The sequence below is a fragment of the Camponotus vicinus genome, unplaced genomic scaffold (assembly GCF_025532165.1).
Source record: "Camponotus vicinus isolate PSW18456_S1 unplaced genomic scaffold, iyCamVici1.0 SCAF_13, whole genome shotgun sequence".
Taxonomy (NCBI): Eukaryota; Metazoa; Arthropoda; class Insecta; order Hymenoptera; family Formicidae; genus Camponotus; species Camponotus vicinus.
Genome location: NW_028141949.1, coordinates 10481266 through 10503801, shown reverse-complemented (window position 1 = coordinate 10503801; position 22536 = coordinate 10481266). Strand labels below are relative to the sequence as shown.

General features: G+C 29.5%; 2 protein-coding genes and 1 long non-coding RNA gene across 13 annotated transcripts; all 3 read left to right on the top strand.

The window, feature by feature from the left end:
• The first annotated feature begins 1168 nt into the window (after positions 1 to 1168).
• On the top strand, positions 1169 to 2458 carry LOC145964256 (uncharacterized). Of its 2 annotated transcripts, none has more exons than XR_014436387.1 (4): positions 1169 to 1384; positions 1554 to 1617; positions 1790 to 1938; positions 2123 to 2458. It is a non-coding gene; the product is annotated as an uncharacterized LOC145964256 (long non-coding RNA). The 2 variants fall into 2 exon arrangements; XR_014436388.1 differs by having other exon boundaries at positions 1174 to 1384; positions 1867 to 1938; positions 2123 to 2456.
• Positions 2459 to 5561: 3103 nt separating this feature from the next.
• Rpl7 (ribosomal protein L7) lies at positions 5562 to 7804 on the top strand. Its single transcript, XM_083086803.1, has 6 exons — positions 5562 to 5718; positions 6201 to 6315; positions 6410 to 6585; positions 6716 to 6963; positions 7303 to 7400; positions 7654 to 7804. The coding sequence occupies exons 1-6, from the start codon at positions 5708 to 5710 to the stop codon at positions 7762 to 7764; spliced, it is 759 nt and encodes a 252-aa protein (XP_082942929.1). The 5' UTR covers positions 5562 to 5707; the 3' UTR covers positions 7765 to 7804.
• A 960-nt stretch (positions 7805 to 8764) lies between these two features.
• Positions 8765 to 17518, top strand: LOC145964251 (general transcription factor 3C polypeptide 2). Of its 10 annotated transcripts, none has more exons than XM_083086782.1 (21): positions 8765 to 8809; positions 9504 to 9617; positions 10342 to 11124; positions 11198 to 11311; positions 11394 to 11546; positions 11756 to 11916; positions 11995 to 12070; positions 13386 to 13568; positions 13647 to 13866; positions 14274 to 14370; positions 14522 to 14733; positions 14822 to 15020; positions 15188 to 15433; positions 15511 to 15630; positions 15716 to 15858; positions 15944 to 16130; positions 16226 to 16313; positions 16418 to 16537; positions 16616 to 16780; positions 16865 to 16966; positions 17190 to 17518. In XM_083086782.1, the coding sequence occupies exons 3-21, from the start codon at positions 10372 to 10374 to the stop codon at positions 17355 to 17357; spliced, it is 3507 nt and encodes a 1168-aa protein (XP_082942908.1). In that variant the 5' UTR covers positions 8765 to 8809; positions 9504 to 9617; positions 10342 to 10371; the 3' UTR covers positions 17358 to 17518. The 10 variants fall into 10 exon arrangements, with proteins under 10 accessions (XP_082942908.1, XP_082942912.1, XP_082942910.1 ...); XM_083086788.1 differs by lacking the exon at positions 8765 to 8809 and having other exon boundaries at positions 9439 to 9617; positions 10342 to 10462; positions 10522 to 11124; XM_083086789.1 differs by lacking the exon at positions 8765 to 8809 and having other exon boundaries at positions 9439 to 9653; positions 10342 to 10462; positions 10522 to 11124.
• The last annotated feature ends 5018 nt before the right edge of the window (positions 17519 to 22536 follow it).

Below are 22536 nucleotides of genomic sequence, written 5' to 3'. Positions count from 1 at the left end.
GCTGAACGCAGCCAATGGTCTAAAGGTTTGTTCATTATTGGCTGCGTTCAGCAGGAAAAGCTGCTTTGCAACTGTTGTAAAATTCGTGAATCTGATTGGTGTATGCTCTTAGATTCAGTCAAAATTAAGAGCATACACTAATCAGGCTCACGAATTTTACAACAGTTGCAAAGCAGCTTTTTCTGCTGAACGCAGCCAATATATCGTCAGAAATACAATTGGTAACACTGAATTATTTTGTCATGTTGGCAACCTTTTAATCAACGATTGAGGCTAATATTACATTTGTCGTACGACAAATTTTTTAAGCACATTGGCTGCGTTCAGCAGGAAAAGCTGCTTTGCAACTGTTGTAAAATTCGTGAATCTGATTGGTGTATGCTCTTAAATTCAGTCAAAATTAAGAGCATACACCAATCAGGCTCACGAATTTTACACAGTTGCAAAGCAGCTTTTTCTGCTGAACGCAGCCATTGATTGGCTGCGGGGTAGAAAATTTCTAAAGATTCAAAAAATTATTATCCCGCAGCCAATCAATGTGCTTAAAAAATTTGTCGTACGACAAATGTAATATTAGGCTAAGGCTGCGGTCAAAGTAACGCTGAGGATGCTTTGAAGCGTTTGATTGACCAATCAGGTTAAAGAAATCTTTACTCCTTTTACCCTGATTGGTCAATCAAACGCTTCAAAGCATCTTCAGCGTCCCCTTGATCGCAGCCTGATGGCGTTTTCGATTTATCGGGTTTGACCCGACCCGAGGTAGGCTGATGGCAGAGAACGAGATGTTAGCGCTTACGTCTGTGTAGTCATGGACGTAAAGTAAGGCAGAGAAAAACGTACATGCAACTTACGTATACGTTTTTTTCTGTCTTACTTTACGTCCACGACTACGACAGATGTAAGCGCTTACATTTCATTCTCTGCCATCAGCCGTAGTTTACTATAGAGGTCTAAATATCAGAGAGACGCCAAACTACCCCCACCATGCCGCCGCGCCGCCATCTTAGATCCTACACGCACGTGATGTTATAGTGGTAGTGACGGTGTTTTAGTATTAGTCCATGTAAGGGCCTGAGCAGAATGGCTGCCTCATAATTTTAAGACTATGTTTTATGCCTTAGATCTTTGTCTTAGGTAACGCACAATACTGTGTGTTATGTCTCGAGTCTTATGTATACGCGAACGTTTATTTCTTACAAACGTTCGCGTATACATAAGACTCGAGACATAACACACAGTATTGTGCGTTACCTAAGACAAAGACCTAAGGCATAAAACATAGTCTTAAAATTATAAGGCAGCCATTCTGCTCAGGCCCTAAATCGCATGAACGTAAACAGAGTTCGGAGTATGATTGTCAAATCAATTAGACTGCGTACTTGAAGTAAGTATATATATTCTTCATATATCTATACCGATTTTACACACATCACTGTATATAAAAAATATAAATTATCCAATCTTTCGAACTCTTAAAATTGAGATATTTGCTGTTTGTTTGAAGTTATGTCTACACCACTTGTAATATTATTTAATAATTTTCCTCTGTGCAGGAGAAAAGAGCAAGTTGTTTGACTATCAAATCATCTTACCGATTCATTTCTGAACATGTTTGAGGTAAATTCAACTTTATTCGAAAATAAATTACAAATACTTATTGTACTTAAAACTGTAACTTAATTTGCAATGTCAGTAAAGCTTCTATAACTATTTAAACAAGATAAAAAAAGTATTTCTTCTTACCGTGATAAAAAAATAATAACACGGATATATTTTAATTTTATTTTAGTACACACTTAATTGTTTGTCACCTATAAACAAATGCTTTGCGATGAATTCGTATTAAGTTAGCCGGAAATTTTTCAGCCAACCAAAAATCTCCTTATGGAATCGTTTGTATTTCGTATGAAGATGTTTGAAGTGTGATTAAAAACGTTTGTGAGTAATTAGAATAATTATAAAAAATTAATCATTTTTACAGTATGTAGTTAGCCAACATAACTAAATATTAAAAATTCTCCTTATGAATCGTTTGTATTTCGTATGAAGAGTTTTGAAGTATAATTAAAAAGGTTTGTGAGTCATTCGTTTAATTTTAATTAAATTTTTTTATATTGTGAAGTTAGCCGGAAGCTATATAAAATGGACGCCGTCCTGTGATTGGTCGATTTGCTTATGGTAAATACTAAAATTTTCTCATGTGTACTGACTTTACGTGTAAGCAAAACGAGCAAATTTATCTCTTTTGTAACTTTTAATCCATGACTAATTTATTATTAATTCCGCATAATCGCATAATATATCATGGATCGTGGATAAGCGTAGATAATTGAAATATGTTTTTCTACCAATAAATAAGTAAATCTTTTATAATTGTTTTATAATGTAGTCATCATTCAGAAAATGATCACAATTTGTGATTATGTATTTAATTGTTATTTTATATTCGCTTTCAAATAATAAACTATATAATAATAAAATTTATATAAAAAGATGGTAATATATGTAATCCAATTAATTATAATTGACAAAATAATTTCTTGTGAAAAAATAAAAGTAAAAAATATAGAAGAATTTTTTTTATAGCTTGTATAAAAAATCAGTTTTATGCTAAGTATATTATAATTTTCTGGACTGTAGTAATATTTAATATATAATTTTTGCTATATAAATATATATTTCTTCTTAATTGACAATAATTAACAAAGTAATCAATAATAATTAACAAAAAAAATGATAACATAAAAGAATATGCTAAAAATGTGCGCTTATATATATTTGAAAATACAAAAGAAGACTTATTTCCGATAAGGCATGGGCAACTTTCAAGTTTTCGGATGCAAAAATAATAAAATCTACAGAGATATCTATTTTTGCTCTTACAACATCAGCAATGGATTTATATTGATATATGCCATCTCCTCTCTCTCGCATTTTGATGTAAGCCTTCCGATATTCTGTGACATAACTCAGCCGATCTTACTATCTGTAGAAATAGATTTTATATCAGAAATATATATTTATATAGCAAAAATTATATATTAATATATTACTACAGTCCAGAAAATTATAATATACTTAGCATAAAACTGATTTTTTATACAAGCTATAAAAAAAATTCTTCTATATTTTTTACTTTCATTTTTTCACAAGAAATTATTTTGTCAATTATAATTAATTGGATTACATATATTACCATCTTTTTATATAAATTTTATTATTATATAGTTTATTATTTGAAAGCGAATATAAAATAACAATTAAATACATAATCACAAATTGTGATCATTTTCTGAATGATGACTACATTATAAAACAATTATAAAAGATTTACTTATTTATTGGTAGAAAAACATATTTCAATTATCTACGCTTATCCACGATCCATGATATATTATGCGATTATGCGGAATTAATAATAAATTAGTCATGGATTAAAAGTTACAAAAGAGATAAATTTGCTCGTTTTGCTTACACTTAAAGTCAGTACACATGAGAAAATTTTAGTATTTACCATAAGCAAATCGACCAATCACAGGACGGCGTCCATTTTATATAGCTTCCGGCTAACTTCACAATATAAAAAAATTTAATTAAAATTAAACGAATGACTCACAAACCTTTTTAATTATACTTCAAAACTCTTCATACGAAATACAAACGATTCATAAGGAGAATTTTTAATATTTAGTTATGTTGGCTAACTACATACTGTAAAAATGATTAATTTTTTATAATTATTCTAATTACTCACAAACGTTTTTAATCACACTTCAAACATCTTCATACGAAATACAAACGATTCCATAAGGAGATTTTTGGTTGGCTGAAAAATTTCCGGCTAACTTAATACGAATTTGCGATGACTAGAATACAGATGTAAGGTTAGTTTACCTTAGTATTCCCTAGGTTTACTCCCACTTTGTCACCGTAGCCGCCATCTTAAGAACGGATAGCTCACCACCAATCAGAAGGAGGCACGAGTTGGCGCCTCTCTGATATTTAGACCTCTAGTTTACTAGACGTTATTGACCAATCACAGCCATTCTTCTGAAGAATGGAACCATACATTCTTCAGAAGAATGGCTGTGATTGGTCAATAACGTCTAGTAAACTACCCTGGGTCGGGTCAAACCCGATAAATCGAAAACGCCATGAGTTATGGCCTTCACACATAAAATTCCATAAGCACGTAAGACGTAAGCGTAACGAAATCGACCAATCACGATCGAGCAGTAAGGCAACCATATAAAGCATCGTCTACAATGAGATTTTAAGGAGACTTAAGGCGTAAGATTTAAGAAATTGACCAATCACAGTCGAGTATTCTCTTAATACTTTACTGTGATTGGTCAATTTCTTAAGTCTTACGCCTTAAGTCTCCTTAAAATCTCATTGTAGACGACGCTTTATGGTGCGGTCCCATGATACGGAACGTATGCGCAATGCGGAATTGGCGGAACAAAGTTCGTCCAATCACAGACATTCCGTCAATTACGTTCCGCTGAAATATATTTTCTTAGGGTGCAGTCCCACGTAGAAGAAAAGAGGAACGGAAAAGCGGAACGGAAAAGAAGTATAGTGGGGGTAACTAATCAGAACGTTTCTCCAAAAGACATATCTGTTCCGATTTTAAATAACTAGGTTCACCATATACCGGAAAAAGCGGAAATAAGTAAGAGTAAAAAATTATTTTTTATGAATTATAGTTAACAAGAATAATCAATTTTGTAAAAAAATATCTTTTTATAATAAATGGAAAATTCCAATAGAATATAATTTACGAAAAAACAAAGCTAATTCAGAATTATTGTAAATTTTAGGTTAGAATTTTTTCGTTTTTGCGTAAAATATATTCCATGGGGAACCCAGTCATATAAAAGCGGAATAGAATAAAGAACTTTATAATAATATAAATTTAACAAGAGAAATATATTATTTTAGTGTAATTTTGTTATGTTTTTATATTTTGTGAAAATATAAAATTAAACTAAACTATTTATATGAAACAATGATAAAATTACATTTTATATTGTAACAAATATTTTATTCAGAATAATATATTTTCACCTAATTTAATGTTAAGTGTAATAAATTGTTACAAAATTTAATATATATATCTGAAAATAAAACACACACACACACATATTTTATATTATAATAAAAAAATTTACCGATGACATTATTATTTTATATAAAAATAAATTTATAAATTTTATTTATGAATAAGAAAGACTAGGCCTATGTTCCAAAATTCACTGCCAGTGCTGAAAATATATAATATACGTAACGTGAACTATAGATTTTCAGCGCTGGCAGTGAATTTTGGAACACGCCCTAGATATGCTAGGTATGTACATACATACGAGAACGCTAGGTATGATGTCTTTTGGAGAAACGTTCTGATTGGTTATCCCCACTATACTTCTTTTCCGTTCCGCTTTTTCTTCTACGTGGGACTGCACCCTGACGTCACTTCGCTACGGCGGGCACACTCAAGCCATTTCGGAACGGCCGTAAGCGCGCCGATAGCGCATCGGACCGCAGCCAGAGACCGAGAATTTATTTCTCAGGTTGGTTATCCTGAAACCGAGTTTCGCATTGTCACCGCGTGAGGTCTCCAATATCAATTCGGAGTTTGTCCGTCACTTCAGCCGACCCCCATCATTCCTGTCGACCCTTAAAAGTTTCTCTACCACGTGGAAAAATGGCTGACGAGTAAGTAACCTTAGTAGCTTCTAAAATCTAACTACATCAGCCGATAATATGATTTCGTAATTCCACAGACATTGTATTAACAATTTATTGTTATGCATGTATATAAATGTATCTATATTTTTATGTTAAAAAAGCAAGCAATCGGGATTGTTGAAACTAAAAATTTGCGGATGCATCTCTCTCTTGTCGTTTCCAATATTGATTACGATATTATATTATTATAAACGAAGACATTTAATTTTTCATTGATCACGAATTGATCTGATTATCTATTGTATTATTTATTATCGATGTTTGTACAATGAACGAAAGTTAGAAAATATTACACTAAAAAAATATTTATACTAAAATTTACAATTTTTCTTTGTGTTTCGTAAATCATAATTTTCAGTAAAAATTTACTTAGTCTATCAAATATACATACATTTGAACGAATATATAGCAAAGATATCTTAAACATACAAATATATTTTTCCACATAGAAAAAAAGAAAGCGATGTTCTAACCAAGAAATTGCCAGCAGTGCCGGAATCTGTGTTGAAAAAAAGGAAACGCCGTGAGGCAATTAAAGCTGCACGTCTACAAATATCAATTAAGGTAATTACATATGTAACATTAAATATTTATATATTTATAAACATTATGTAAAATGCAAAGACCAGCTTTTATTTATATTATTTTTATTCTTTAGCAACGTGCAGATCGTTACAAGAAAAGAAAACAGATATTTAAAAGAGCTGAAAAATATGTAAAAGAATACAGAAGGAAGGAGAGAGATGAAATCAGATTGATTAGACAAGCTAAAAATCGTGGAAATTATTATATTCCTGGCGAAGCACGACTTGCATTTGTTATCCGTATTCGAGGGTAAATATTGTATCATTGCTAATATTAAAAACTATTTTTTTTTTTTTCAAAATTGTAAAGTTTCTTAACTATCTAATAATATTTATAAATTATATTTATCTAATAATTATTATAATATAATTTCTTTTAGTGTAAATCAAGTTGCTCCAAAAGTACGTAAAGTATTACAATTGTTTCGTCTAAAACAGATTAATAATGGTGTCTTTGTTAAATTGAACAAGGCAACTATTAATATGTTACGTATTGTCGAGCCTTACATTACATGGGGATATCCTAATTTAAAATCAGTCCGTGAATTGATCTATAAACGTGGATTTGCCAAGATAAACAGACAACGTATACCAATAACTAGCAATTCCATCATTGAGAAGAAGCTTGGTAAGTGAATTATTTTCCACATAATACGCTATATATGCGAATGTTAAATACCAATAAAATATTAAAGTACGATTAATATGCATGCTATATTTTTACACTAGTAATTTTTTGACAAATCCATGGGAGTCTTGGAAATATAAACATTCTCCCTTCCAACTTGTCAAAAATTAATAAAGCAAGTTTTGGAAAAATTTGACTGATGATTTTTATATGGTCAGAATTGACAGAGAAATTTGTACAAAAACTTGTATAACTTATTTTTTTTTATTATATAAAATTGTGTGTTATCACATATTAATAAAAAAACTCATTTTTATTTTCTTTTTTGTTTTTATTTAGGTCGGTCTAACATCATTTGCACTGAAGATTTGATTCACGAAATATTCACTGTTGGCCCGAAGTTTAAATATGCCAGCAATTTTCTGTGGCCCTTTAAGGTATGTGCTTTTCAAAATATTAAAAAACATTATTTATGCATATCAATATCTTGCATTACGACATAGGCATGGTTATAGAATAATTTATTCTATTAACCTCCTATTATGTCGAAAAGTAATAAGGGTTTTTCTTGCTAATGGATGTGATATCTTAATATCACAATCTAAGATAAGCTCAAACACTTTTATTAATTTGTATACATTGTATAAATTATAACATTGTGTATCTAAAAATCATTCTAATTATTTCTAGCTTAATACACCAAATGGTGGGTGGCGTAAGAAAACCAACCATTATGTAGAAGGTGGTGACTTTGGAAATCGAGAGGATAAAATTAATGAACTTCTCAGAAGAATGGTATAAATTTATAAAGGTCTTCATAAATAAAGTCCTATAATCGAAATTACTTTTTTATGTTCTGCCCTAATAATATGTACTATGAATATATATATATATATATATATATATTGTAATTAATAGAAATCAATGTCTTAATCTCTGTATACATACAGAAATGTAAATTAAAGAAGTTGAAAGGTATCTGTTAGAAAATCAAATGATATTTATATTGAAAAAAAATATTAAATGAAGCTATACATTCTCGATATCATAAATATATTTATTTTCAAATCTGCATTATATACTTTTAAGTCAAATTCGTATATCTTAATTCGGTTGTGTGTAAATTTTATACATCTCTTTTGTGCAAACGTTGGCCGTATTCTGCAGTGTCTACAATGAGATTTTAAGGAGACTTAAGAGAGAAGACTGAGGGCTTCTGCACACAGGACGCGGCAACGCTTGTCGCGCGGCGGAAGTCGACGCGATAGCCAATACCAAAGAGAAGCCTGAAAGCGGCCATGCCCCTGATTTAGGTGGAACCCGTATTTGAAGCGCCTCTATGTCATAAAACGTGGACATTGAACTACATATACATATATATATATACATCTTTATTATTTAGAACTTTTATTCTTAAGAAATGTGTAGGATTTATATTGAAAATAATATCAAACTTTCTCTCTCTTTAAATATATAAATTATTTATTAATAGTCTGGTAAAAAATATCTTATTTTCAAGTATAGTCATATTATGAATAAATTTCTATATATTGTATATAGCTATTTTTAGTATAAATCTCGATATATATATATATATATATATATATATATATATATATATATATATGGAGAAAGAGAGACCACAAATCTTATTTACATTAAAGATGTATATATAACTTGTCTTACATTCATATTTTTGCAGTCATATTGCCGGCACTTTGTGCATATAGCACGGAACAGAACCACAAATCGTGAACATAGCATGTTATCCTTTGAAAAGTTTCATGGACATGGCTATGTAGTTCAATGTCCACGTTTTATGGACATAGAGGCGCTTCAAATACGGGTTCCACTAAAGTCACTAGATATACAAAGTACCGCAATCATTCGCCATTTTGGCTCCAATAAGCGGTTCATTCAAATTATATTTACATATTATATTTACATGACCCCTTAATGATAATGTATTTTTGGCAATTAATTTCAGCCATTTTTTGCATTTTTTGTTGTTATTTTCGCTTTTTGGGGTGCGAAATAAGCGAAAATCTTTTTCGCTTTGATTTCTATAGCCTTTTACGCAATAACCTAGTCACGAATGCTTCTCAGATTTCACATACAGGTTAGAAAATTGCACTTAAAGTGTACATACATACGTAACAAAAGTGTGCATTGTACTTTTTGGCGTCATTTTGGCTCCAAATCTTTATACATTGACTGCGTTCAGCAGGAAAAGCTGCTTTGCAACTGTTGTAAAATTCGTGAATCTGATTGGTGTATGCTCTTAGATCCAGTCAAAATTAAGAGCATACACCAATCAGGCTCACGAATTTTACAACAGTTGCAAAGCAGTTTTTTCTGCTGAACGCAGCCATTGAGTCTTATGGATTGCGGTACTTTGTATATCTAGTGACTTTGGGTGCATTCGTTTATGCAGTCGCTGCCGCAAATGTCATTTGTTTATCTATAGTTTACATCACGTACACTATAGATAAACGAATGACATCTGCGGCAGCGACTGCGCAAACGAACGCACCCTTTAGGTTCCACCTAAATCAGGGGCATGGCCGCTCTCAGGCTTCTCTCTGCTTAAAATATGAAACTGCATGTGTGTGTTTCCGAGGCGCTCCATCGTAATCAATTATAATCATTATAATGTAATAAGTAAAAAATATATATGTGTATATATAAAAGTAAATATATATAATATAAAAATATAATATAAAAATTAATATTAATTAAAATAAAACAAAGTAGAAATAACAATCACATATAACACATCTAACCTATTTACATTTCAATAAAAAGTCGAGATTCGCAAAATACTATTATTTAATAATAATTATCAAATTATAAAAATTTTAATTTTTTTATTAAATTGTGAATATAAATTATTCTCAAAAATACTGATATATCTTTATAATTGAAAAGGTCGAACACGATGTACTTTTGGAGTTGTAAATAAGAAGTTTGCCTGCAATATTACACGTTCCATGTTCAAATCCCTGAAATCATTTTTTCTCTAAATAGCATTCCTCTATATTTTTCACACATCAGAATACTATAAAACAATCTAAAAATATAATTTATATGTAAAATATAATTTATTATATTGTATGGATAAAATAATTTTATTTTTTTTCTAGCTAACGAGTGCATCACAATAAAATTTAAATTCTTATAAGTCACAATTGGCTTAATTTTCTTTCATATTTTGCAAAAGAATATTTGTGTAAATATGAGTAAAAGAAATATATTTGAAGTGTTACCTAAAAATAAATGTTTAACTGTGTGAAAATCAAATGATAAATTCAAGAATAATATGTATTAATGCAGCTATTTTTATTATTTTTTAAAATTTTGTTTTTTTTTTATTTACAGGAGATGATATTAAAACAACAAATTTAGTTGATGCAGATAGTAATCCAAATTAAAAGAAGAATATACAATAAGAAAAATGAACTTGTAATTAGACAACAAATTCTACTTCAAACATCTCATGGTGAGAGGAGTTTGCAAAAATCAATATCTGAAACAATGAATAAAAATACTGATTTACAGAATATATCTAATGCAGTACATCTCTCTCAAGATACATATGAAATAAGTGAAATGACTGTGAAACATGATGAACAAAGCCAGTCATCTGTATCTATAGTACCAAATGTCAAAAGAAAAAGGGGTAGACCTAGGAAAGTGAAAAATAATTCTATAGACCAAAATATATCAAACACATCAAAGAATGACAATATTGTGCAAGATATCTCCGATATCATTACAGAATCCACATACACAGTGCGCAGTACAAGAAACAGTAGTAAAATCAGAATTACCACCAATGTAAGCGATTTAAGCGATGAAAGCGATACTACTAATGTAAAAGATGAGCCTATTGTCAAAAAACGTGGTCGTCCAGTTGGTACTACAGGACGAGGACGAGGTCGAGGACGAGGACGTGGTCGTGGTAGGGGAATAATATATAATTCTTTAGATTTGGAATATGTTCCTAAAACGACGAGAAGAGATTCTCAAGTGGAAAAGTTAGAAATACTGGAACATAATAATTTAGATTTAGATAAAACAAATACAGTAGACAGTGTTTCAAATTGTTGTACTATTGAAAATAGTATAACAAATTCAAATTCTCCAAATATTGAAAAAAAAGTAAGTTGTGATATATTTGAGAAAAATTTACATTACTGATCATATAACATATAATTGAAATTTTTATTTATAGGTACAATTAGTAACTTGTGCTAAATGTAATCAACAAATATCAAAAAGACAATGGTCTTCACATAACTTGCATAAACATAATAACATGGCTTGGCAAGAAAATGAGGAACCATTGGTAATAATATATTTAGTTGTATTGTAAAACTTTATATCTCTCATTAATTAAAATTTTATATAAAAATCGACTTTGTCTACAGGACTTTGAAAATAATATTAAATTATTAGAGAAAGTATTAACTCGTGCTCTTAAGCAAAAAAAGAAACATCTAACTTGTGAAAAATGTGAAGATACAAAACGGAGTGTCAAGGGCTTTATATCACATATGCAGTTTTGTGGAAAATCAGAAGAAGTAAGTATAAAATGTATAATATATATGTTAAGTTATATATTATACATGTACATAGGCTGCGTTCCGATATTCACTGCCAGTACTGAGAATCTATAGTTTACGTCACGCATACTATAAATTTTCAGTACTGGCAGTGAATATTGGAACGCAGCCATAATGTGTTATTATAACTTAGTGTTACTTTATACTTCTTTATCTTTTTGTTACAGGAAAAGCAAGCATTAATGGTGACATGCTCAATTTGCAAATCTGTTATGATGCCTTCTTCCATGGAAATGCATAAACGTTATAGTCATAAACAATTAGAACAAAATAAAAATAAAGAAACATCAATTATAGTACAACGAACAAAACGGAAAGCAGCAGAGAAGTAAATAAAATGTTCCTAATAAAAATTTCCTATTAATTATAGTGATGTATTATAAAATACAATTTTCTGTAATTACAGAGCAATGCCAAAGATATTTGAGTCTATGAAAGAGCAAGAGCCAGCAAAGAAAATAGGGCTTGATTCTTCTATATTTGTATGTTTCATTTATTATTGTTTAACAAATATAAGTATATATAATGAGAGATAAATTCTTTGACTAATTTAAGGCAGCTCAATTTTAAGGTATATACAGGGTGACCCATTTTAACTTAGGCAGCCAAATAACTCGAAAAATAAGCAAGATAGAGAAAAATGTTTTAGACAAAAGTTGTATGGTTTCGAGGGGGCCATAAGATGGTATCATTGGTTTGACCTTGAAGAGTCATTTGAAGGTCACGTGAAGGTCACTTCAATTTTTTTAAATGGAATACCCTATATATTTTTGTACATTCTTGTAGCTTATTTCGAGAGCTTTCCAAAACACTATAATTAAGTACCTTTCCGTTAAGTACTTTTTGAGTTATGATGCTTGAAATAATTTCTTAATTTTACATAAACCGTAAAATATCTTGTAAAATATTCATTTTTCGATTATCTTACCTTAATACTTTTATGTACAAAATAATGAGAGGAATCAATTGGTGTAAAGAAAACACATAGTTGTTTTTAAGAAAAAATATGGAATTGTTAATTGCAAATTACATATTTTTTCTTCGAAACAACTATGTGTTTTCTTTACACCAATTGATTCCTCTCATTATTTTGTACATAAAACTATTAAGGTAAGATAATCGAAAAATGAATATTTTACAAGATATTTTACGGTTTATGTAAAATTAAGAAATTATTTCAAGCCTCATAACTCAAAAAGTACTTAACGAAAATGTACTTAATTATAGTGTTTTGGAAAGCTCTCGAGATGAGCTACAAGAATGTACAAAAATATATAGGATGTTCCATTTAAAAAAATTGAAGTGACCTTCACGTGACCTTCAAATGACTCTTCAAGGTCAAACCAATGATACCATCTTATGGCCCCCTCGAAACCATACAACTTTTGTCTAAAACATTTTTCTCTATCTTGCTTATTTTTCGAGTTATTTGGCTGCCTAAGTTAAAATGGGTCACCCTGTATAATTAAAGTGTTAATAAAATTAAGCAAGAAACAAGAATCTCGACAAATTAGAATTCAGGAGAAATAAATGACAAAAATCATATGATTTAATTAATTTAAGTGAATTATATATAATAAAATATCTTAACTTATAAAATTTAATTGTAAAAATATATACAATATGATTTACAAAAAATATACAATACAAAATATATAATATATACAATACAATTTAAAAAAAGCAAATCAATTATAATCTTTCTCTGTGTAAGAAAATATTAAAACCTCAAATTAGTCAAAGAATTGAATAATACTGAAAGTAGAGTTATATGTATACATACATTTATCAATTTAGAAAAATGTAATACAAATGCCAGAACTTAAAAAAAAGATACCAACTGTTTGGAAAGGTATATGGAAGAAGGAAATAGCTTCACAAGGTACCACATCTTGCAAACAATTAGGATGTACTTATATATGCTCTTCTTATGAAAGTATTTGCGAACATTATTCTCAATGTAACTTTACTCCACAAGAGGTATATCACATTTTACAGTTTTTGCAATATTTCAAAGTGATTAAGTACATAAATAAGAAATGTTTTTATCTTTTTCAGAATTTTATATGTAAAATTTGCAAGTTTTTTGCAGATTCTAAAGATAAAATCATAGATCATATAACAGAAGCTCATTCAGGCAAGGAAGACTTAGATAAACATTCTGATTTTGAAAAAGACGAAGCAGATGAGGATTCATCAGAAGAAGACATAATCAAATTCGATGTAAAAAAAAAGTATCGTTCGTCGAAACAAACACAGATAAATTCTGATGGTACAAGTATGTTCAATAGACATATAAACTATATTATCTCAATAGTAATTTTATTTGAATATATACGTACTTCAAAGAAGACATTGGTACATTTAATTTGCTATAGAATTAATACAATGTTAATCTTACAAATCTTATGAATTTTATTAATTAAAATAAAAATTATTCTAGAGAATATAAATCGGAATGTATAAATTTTTCAATTTGTATAATAGTTTTTGAATTAATACATATTTATATTTATATTTATCAATATATATATATATATATCAATATATATTTGCATGCTTTTATACCTCCTGTCTGGTTTTGAAATTGGCCTAGTATTATAGTTCCGATTATTAATCAAAGTATCTTAAATAATATATGATATAATAACTTAAAATATGAATATATTATTTATGAAATTTTAGGAATATATAACAAAATGACTTTCTTAGATAAAGAAATAATGCAAAATCCACAATCAACTAAACCTTACAAGCCAACTTTACATTGGACTCTGGAATTGTAAGTACTTACATAATTAGATTATGTACATTAATTATTAAAATTTAAATGAAGTACTTCATATAATCTACTCTTCAATTCACAATTTAACAAAACTAATAACATTTAATTTAAAAAATATTTTATTTACTTTTCTTGTTATTTACAACAGTGAATTGAAAAATTATGAACTTACGTTATTTGAAGACAATATGCCAAATGCTTTTACGTTACTGGAAAATAATAATGCTATAAAATATCTCCCAGAACTAACAATTTCAATGGCTATCAAAAATGTGAAGCTTAATTCATCACAAAATGAAGAAAATTCGAACAATGATACGTGGAAGCGTCTAAATAGATTCGAAGGCGATATTTATGAAGGTAGATCCGAAAACCTTGCTACAAACTATTGTTTTTGAAATATTTAGTAAGAGATTGATACTAAAATGAAACCATAATGCTGCTTTAGCTGTGCCAACATTTTTTGTTGGTGGTCCTGTATGGGCGTTAGCGTGGTTACCTATTCCATCATCAATATACACCAAAAATCCTACACAATATGTTGCAATCAGCACACATCCTACTATGGAAAAGGAGTATACTGTAGGAAATAAATATTCCGGACCAAATATCATACAAATATGGAATGTGGGAAGTTTAAATCATAAGTAAGTCTGAAAAATACTAAGTAAGACAATGCATGCAGTGTGAAAAAGAAATTCAATTAACACTATTATTTAATTTCTACACATAAATATATATGTATATTGTTAAACGATTTATAATATTATAGAAATCGTATTTTATATATATATATATATTCTCTTTTTTTCAGCATCGATAGTACAAATAAACTACCCGTCTTAGCTTATGCAATTGCACATAATAATGGTACAATTTGGTGCTTAGAATGGTGTCCATCAGGGTGCTACCAGGATATTGTTCTTGGCAACTATAAAGCGGAAGAAAATAAACTTAGACGAATGGGATTGCTTGCGGCCGCATGCTCGGATGGATGCGTAAATATTTATTCATTACCATTTCCTGATGAACTTAAATTCGAAAAAACAGAATATAATTCGTGAGTCGTATTACGATTTCATATTATAATTTGACACTGCTGATAAGTCGTTGCTTATGATGGTTTTATTTACAAAGGTTGCCGATTTACAAAACCGATCCGGTAATAATATTAGTCGTGAATCAATTATTATATGATAGTAACAAACAAGATTGGCAATGCACTAAGCTATCATGGACAAAGGAACATGGACATAAGTAATACATTTTCGACTTAAATTATTATTCTTAAGATTAGCATATTATAATCTATAAAAATAACGCGAATGTAAATATCTTTTAGTATCATCGCGGCAGGTTTCACCAATGGTTATATCGCATTATGGGATCTCACGAGTACCTGTCCTATGTTAGTCAATATGCGAAAGAATACAAAACTTATAAACACATTCCAACATTTCTTTGCTCATCACAACACAATTAGCAGTAAGTGTAAATTATTTCATCCTTTTAAATAAGAAAATAGAATACATGTAAAAATTTACTGTATTATTTTTTTTACTCTGCACAGTGATAGCATTAGTTCCATATGGTAAAAGCCGATTTTTGGCTTCCGGCAGTACAGATAGATCGTATAAATTTTGGGACTTGGAAGATACAAGCGCACCGCGACACTGTACGAAAAAGGGTATAATACTGGATGGCGCATGGATGACACATTGGCCATGTTCAGTTATGAGCTTTGATGATGCGCTCGGGTAAGTTTGTTACTTTATATAATATTAACAATTACTAACAATAATAATTACTAGTAATAATCATATAATTATTTCTAATGTGATTATTTCTTCAGATACCAATATACACATTCCTGTATAATACCATTGAGAGAATATGGATATAAATACTTCCCAATTTTACCAACTAATTCACCGACTTATGTAAGAACTATATGTTATTCTTGCTGCTTCTTTGTTTTTTAAATTAATGGATCATTTTTAAATTTTCTAAATATTACATTCTAAATATTACATTCAATTTTTAGAGCATCACTGTTTCCGATTATGCTAATAGTATCGCACACGGTACTTTAGCAGGACAAATAATAACCATTTTTCCTCATCAATTATTGTATACAGAAAAAATATTATCTAAGAAAAGACAGGTAAGCAGTTATATCTCGTAATCCTTATATTCGTAATTCTTTGAATTATAAATTTTATATATAATAATTTCCTTTCAGTTAAATTCTTTCATTAAAACGGTAGATTTTTTAGAAGATAGTCAAAATGCAAACAGCAATGGAAATAAAAATGACAAAAAAAATTCTAAAGATTATCATTACATGCCGGAAACATATAATGAGTGTAAAGATCGTTTTGGCATCATCTTCCATGATAAATTAACAGTGAGTGATTTAAAATTTATATACATAATCTGAAATATCTTAATAATATTAACCGATTTTCTTTGTTTTATTATAATCATACAGGGTTTGAAAGAGATTGTAAAAGAGAAACAGCATTGTACTCTATATAATAACGTGTTGACATCCATCCCTATTGAACAATATCCATTTACTTCTGCAAACAAGGTATATTGATAATAGTTCTTTTTTATTTTTTTTTACCGAATAATTAAAAACATATATATATATATATATATATATATATATATATATATATATATATATATATACTGATATTTATGAAACTAATTATTTCAAAAATCATAAATTTCGTTTTCTATAATATTAAAAAAAAGAACGAACATAATTAGAAACAAGCCAATAAAAGAACAAAATATATATTTTTTAGGTGGCTTGGAATCCAAACGCATGGAGTTATTTGTGGCTTATGGTAGGTTATCAAAATGGTTTAATGAGATTATTAAATCTAACATTTATGTCGTCTCACGACTTGAACACTTCACTATCGTCGCATGTGAAATGTATATTTGCTAAAAGAAATACTCCAACTCAATAACTATAAAGTGACTACACTTTTGATAGAAAGTGAATATTTTTTGTGAACGACATATAGAGAACTATTTTTTATTGCACTTTCACTCTTAGTTCGAAAATTAAAATTGTATAATATCGGCCCATAATATTGTTATATAATTTAATAAATGATACATAATTTTAAGAAACACTGTTATTAAATTTCTTAAAACGAGTTGCAAGAATTTAATTTTCGGAAATTGCAATGCTTCCTAATATTGGCATCATATCTGGGATAATAGTCTATACATAAATACATATCCATGAGAGCAACATATCATAAATATTACTTTTTAATTTTAAATTATAGTTTAACTATCATTCTCTTGTACGCGCGTATATATATACATACATATACACACACACACACACACACATATATATATATATATATATATATATATTAGCCTAAATAAATCACATGTGTGTGGTATAATGGAAAATCAAACTCACCATAATTTCTCAAAAATGTCCAAGAAAATCCTTTCGTAACATATCTCGTTTTTTATCACTGTAAAATACATTATAAGAAATTGAGTCGTCAATAAACTGTAACTTGCCGTGCGAAAGTCAAATTCGCGCTATCGCATCTCGAGATTACGTGGAATGTGTTCGAAAATCTTACCTGTGAGTTAAAGCAACATCTGATTGACCAATCAAGATAAGGAAACTTTTGCATCTGATTGGTCAATCAAAATGCTACTTTACTCTGCGGGGAGGATTCCGAACACAGACATCTATACTATATACTAGACCGCTAACTTGCGTCAAATACATGTACACGAAATTTATGTACTAAATTCTCACGCATGCGTAACGTTGGTGGACAGCAGTCACGTTTGTGATTGGTTGATGTTATGTACAATGGTCCATATTCTGAATCCTCTTTTATCGATAAAAGTGCCTCTAAAAGTGGCTTACAGCCAATCAGAAGGCTTATAAGCCACTTTTAAAGGCACTTTTATCAATAAAAGAGGATTCAGAATATGGACCAATGTATATGAGTATGTAATTTGTGTATAAACTTACAGTTGAATATAAGTTATTTTTAAATAATATATAATGTTCTTCATTTATAATAAAAATTTATTACAGCCTTTAAAGATAAAATATATCAAAATATATTTAAAAGGTATATGATATAATTAAAATCAAGATTAAAAATATATATAGAAGATTAAAAATATATAAAGATTAAAAATATATGTATATAACATTTATATATATATTTATATTTATTTTATTACAAAATTAAAAGTTTATAATGTAAAAAGTACAAGTTTTAAGGTGAAAACTTAAATATTAGCTGGCTACAAGTGTCCACCATATTAGTTTTCCACCAATATTACGCATGCGCGACCGCCATATTACATGGTTTTCGGGGACACCTTAGACCATATAGAAATGGACTGCGCATTGCCTTTGTTCTGGCTGTTGCCGAGTTGGGGGAAAAAGAAAGAGATATAAAACCTGTGTGTGTGACAAGGAAGAGACTAGGCCTTAAGACTTAAGCCTACGGCACACGGTACAATTTTTCGTACTGGATTTGATAAGATTTAGTAAAATATTAGAAATGCTGCATTCTGATTGGTGCATTTTTAGTATTTTACTAAATCTTATCAAATCCAGTACGAAAAATCGTACCGTGTGCCGTCGGCTTTAGGCCTCAGTTGCCAAATGCTGTGTTGTCACGTTGTGAATATACTCTGTTCGAAGTAACTCTGGACATTGTGTTGACATATAGTTATTATTACGTAGTGAAAATACACGTAGTGAAAATAAAACTGTAATTTAAAAAAGTGATTCGAGTAATATGACATATATATATATATATATATATATATATATATATATATATATATATATACAGGGTGAATTTTAATGGTTGTGTCAATCTTTTTATCATGCGGGAGATTACCGACCGCAATTGTAATAAATTGATCGGTACATAGATGTCAGATAATTAGATCGGCCGTATGGAAGGCCGGGATATAATGTGTACAATTAAAGCAAGTTAAAAGCTGAAATTATGTGTGTAGTATGGATTTATTTTTATTATTAAAGCTACGTATTTATTATTATTATTATTATTATTATTAAAGCTACGTATACATATTCGATATATTAAAGCAGTAAGAATACATATTTAAAAATTTAGTTCAAATTTAACACTTTAATGTTTCATGTAAAACTTTATTTCAAATTCCGCATTTATTTTTATGATAAATTTTTATTATTGTTTTATACGCTAAAGATATGTAGCATTTCTTCCTTCTTGAAATAAAATTACGCAACTGTTCCATGAGAAATACATTCTTATGAAACAATTGCGTAATTTTAATTTAAGAAGAAAGAAAATTTTTTGCTGCGTATTTTTAGCATATAAACAATAATAAAAATTTACCATAAAAATAATTGCGGAATTTGAAATAAAGTTTTACATGTAACATTAGTGTTAAATTTGAACTAAATTTTTAAATATGTATTCTTACTGCTTTAATATATCGAATATGTATACGTAGCTTTAATAATAATAATAATAACAATAATAATAACAATAATAACAATAATAACAACAACAACAACAACAACAACAACAACAATAATAATAATAATAATAATAATAATAATAATAAATACGTAGCTTTAATAATAAAAATAAATCCATACTACACACATAATTTCAGCTATTAACTTACTTTAATCGTACACATTATATCCCGGCCTTCGATACGGCCGATCCAATTATCTGACATCTATGTACCGATCAATTTATTACAATTGCGGTCGATAATCTTCCGCATGATAAAAAGATTGACACAACCATTAAAATTCACCCTGTATATATATATACAGGGTGAGCCATTTTAATTAACGCACGCAATTATTTCGGAAACAAAGCATTTTAGAAAAAAATGTTTCAGACAAAAGTTTTATGGTTTCGAGGGGGCCATAAGATGGTATCATTGGTTTGACCTTGAAGAGTTATTTGAAGGTCACATGAAGGTCACCTTCAATTTCTTAAATGGAACCTACTATTTGTCATTACATATTCTTGTAGCTTATCTCGAGAGCTTTCCAAAACACTATAATTAAGTACCTTTTCGTTAAGTACTTTTTGAGTTATGAGGCTTGAAATAATTTCTTAATTTTACATAAACCGTAAAATTCTTGTAAAATATTCATTTTTCGATTATCTTACCTTAATACTTTTACGTACAAAATAATGAGAGGAATCAACTGGTGTAAAGAAAACACATAGTTGTTTTGAAGAAAAAATATATAATTTGCAATTAACAATTCCATATTTTTTCTTAAAAACAACTATGTGTTTTCTTTACACCAATTGATTCCTCTCATTATTTTGTACATAAAAGTATTAAGATAAGATAATCGAAAAATGAATATTTTACAAGATATTTTACGGTTTATGTAAAATTAAGAAATTATTTCAAGCCTCATAACTCAAAAAGTACTTAACGAAAAGGTACTTAATTATAGTGTTTTGGAAAGCTCTCGAGATAAGCTACAAGAATATGCAATGACAAATAGTAGGTTCCATTTAAGAAATTGAAGGTGACCTTCATGTGACCTTCAAATAACTCTTCAAGGTCAAACCAATGATACCACCTTATGGCCCCCTCGAAACCATAAAACTTTTGTCTGAAACATTTTTCTCTAAAATGCTTTGTTTCCGAAATAATTGCGTGCGTTAATTAAAATGGCTCACCCTGTATATATACAGGGTGTTCAAAAAGTCCCGGACCGGTTGAATAACTTGTAAAATAGGCGTCGCACTGAAAAATGATCAAGACGGAAGTTGTATGGTTTCGAGGGGGCCATAAGATGGTACCATTGGTTTGACCTTGAAAAGTCATTTGAAGGTCACGTGAAGGTCACTTCAATTTTTAAACGGAACACCCTATATATTTTTGCATATTCTTGTAGCTTATCTCGAGAGCTTTCCAAAACACTATAATTAAGTACTCTTTTGTTATGAACTTTTTGAGTTATGAGGCTTGAAATAATTTCTTAATTTTACATAAACCGTAAAATATATTGTAAAATATTCATTTTTCGATTATCTTACCTTAATACTTTTACGTACAAAATAATGAGGGAAATCAATTGGTGTAAAGAAAACACATAGTTGTTTTGAAGAAAAAATATGTAATTTGCAATTAACAATTCCATATTTTTTCTTAAAAACAACTATGTGTTTTCTTTACACCAATTGATTCCTCTCATTATTTTGTACATAAAAGGCCCAGTTTCACAATCCAGTTAACCTGAGTTTAAGTGGCGAGTGGACCAATCAGGACCCAGTTTAACGTATTAAACTCGGGTTAACTCGAGTTGTGGAACTGGGCCTAAGGCCCAGTTCCACAACTTATTTTAACCGAAGTTTAGCTCGTTAAAGGAGGATTTACGTTGCGTCCCAAACCCATTGGCCGCATTCAGCAGACTCAACAGTTGGACAACATTACTAGATTTTCCGATGTAATTCGACGCTGATTGGTCGGACCTGAAAGTAGAAACCAATCATGTTCGATTGCTACTTAGCGGTTCAGTCCGCTGAATGCGGCCATTGGCTGCGTTCAGCAGGAAAAACTGCTTTGCAACTGTTGTAAAATTCGTGAATCTGATTGGTGTATGCTCTTAGATTCAGTCAAAATTAAGAGCATACACCAATCAGGCTCACGAATTTTACAACAGTTGCAAAGCAGCTTTTTCTGCTGAACGCAGCCATTGTATCCAATCGGACGTCATACATCGGACATTGAACGCAATGTAAATTCTCCTTTAACGAGTTAAACTTCGGTTAAAGTAAAGCCCCTTGCACAATGCTAGGCAACAGGCAATAGAAATAAGGAATAGAAACTATTCACCAATAAATACGCGGAACAGAAAATATTCGCCAATAGGAGCAGAGAATAGATACTATTTCTGTTCTTATTGCCTGTTGCCTAGCATTGTGCAAAGGGCTTAAGTTGTGGAACTGGACCTTATTAGAGGGTCTCTAATCTTCTTATGCAAAATTATCTCTCAAAGTACCAATAAAACTTAGATAAATTAAATATTCAAATATTTAAAGTATACTTCTATTACAAATTTATATTTGAAGCATGCATTTAAAAAAAAATTATTTTTTATTTTCGAAG

Bases quoted from the DNA above. Each gene is read 5' to 3' on its own strand.
- LOC145964251 (XM_083086782.1), top strand. From the start codon at position 10,372: ATGCAGATAGTAATCCAAATTAAAAGAAGAATATACAATAAGAAAAAT. The intron at 13,569-13,646 runs GTATATCACATT...TATCTTTTTCAG, and splicing joins GTAACTTTACTCCACAAGAG to AATTTTATATGTAAAATTTG. The intron at 14,734-14,821 runs GTAGATCCGAAA...ATGCTGCTTTAG, and splicing joins CGAAGGCGATATTTATGAAG to CTGTGCCAACATTTTTTGTT.
- Rpl7 (XM_083086803.1), top strand. The intron at 6,316-6,409 runs GTAATTACATAT...TTTATTCTTTAG, and splicing joins GTCTACAAATATCAATTAAG to CAACGTGCAGATCGTTACAA. The intron at 7,401-7,653 runs GTATGTGCTTTT...AATTATTTCTAG, and splicing joins ATTTTCTGTGGCCCTTTAAG to CTTAATACACCAAATGGTGG.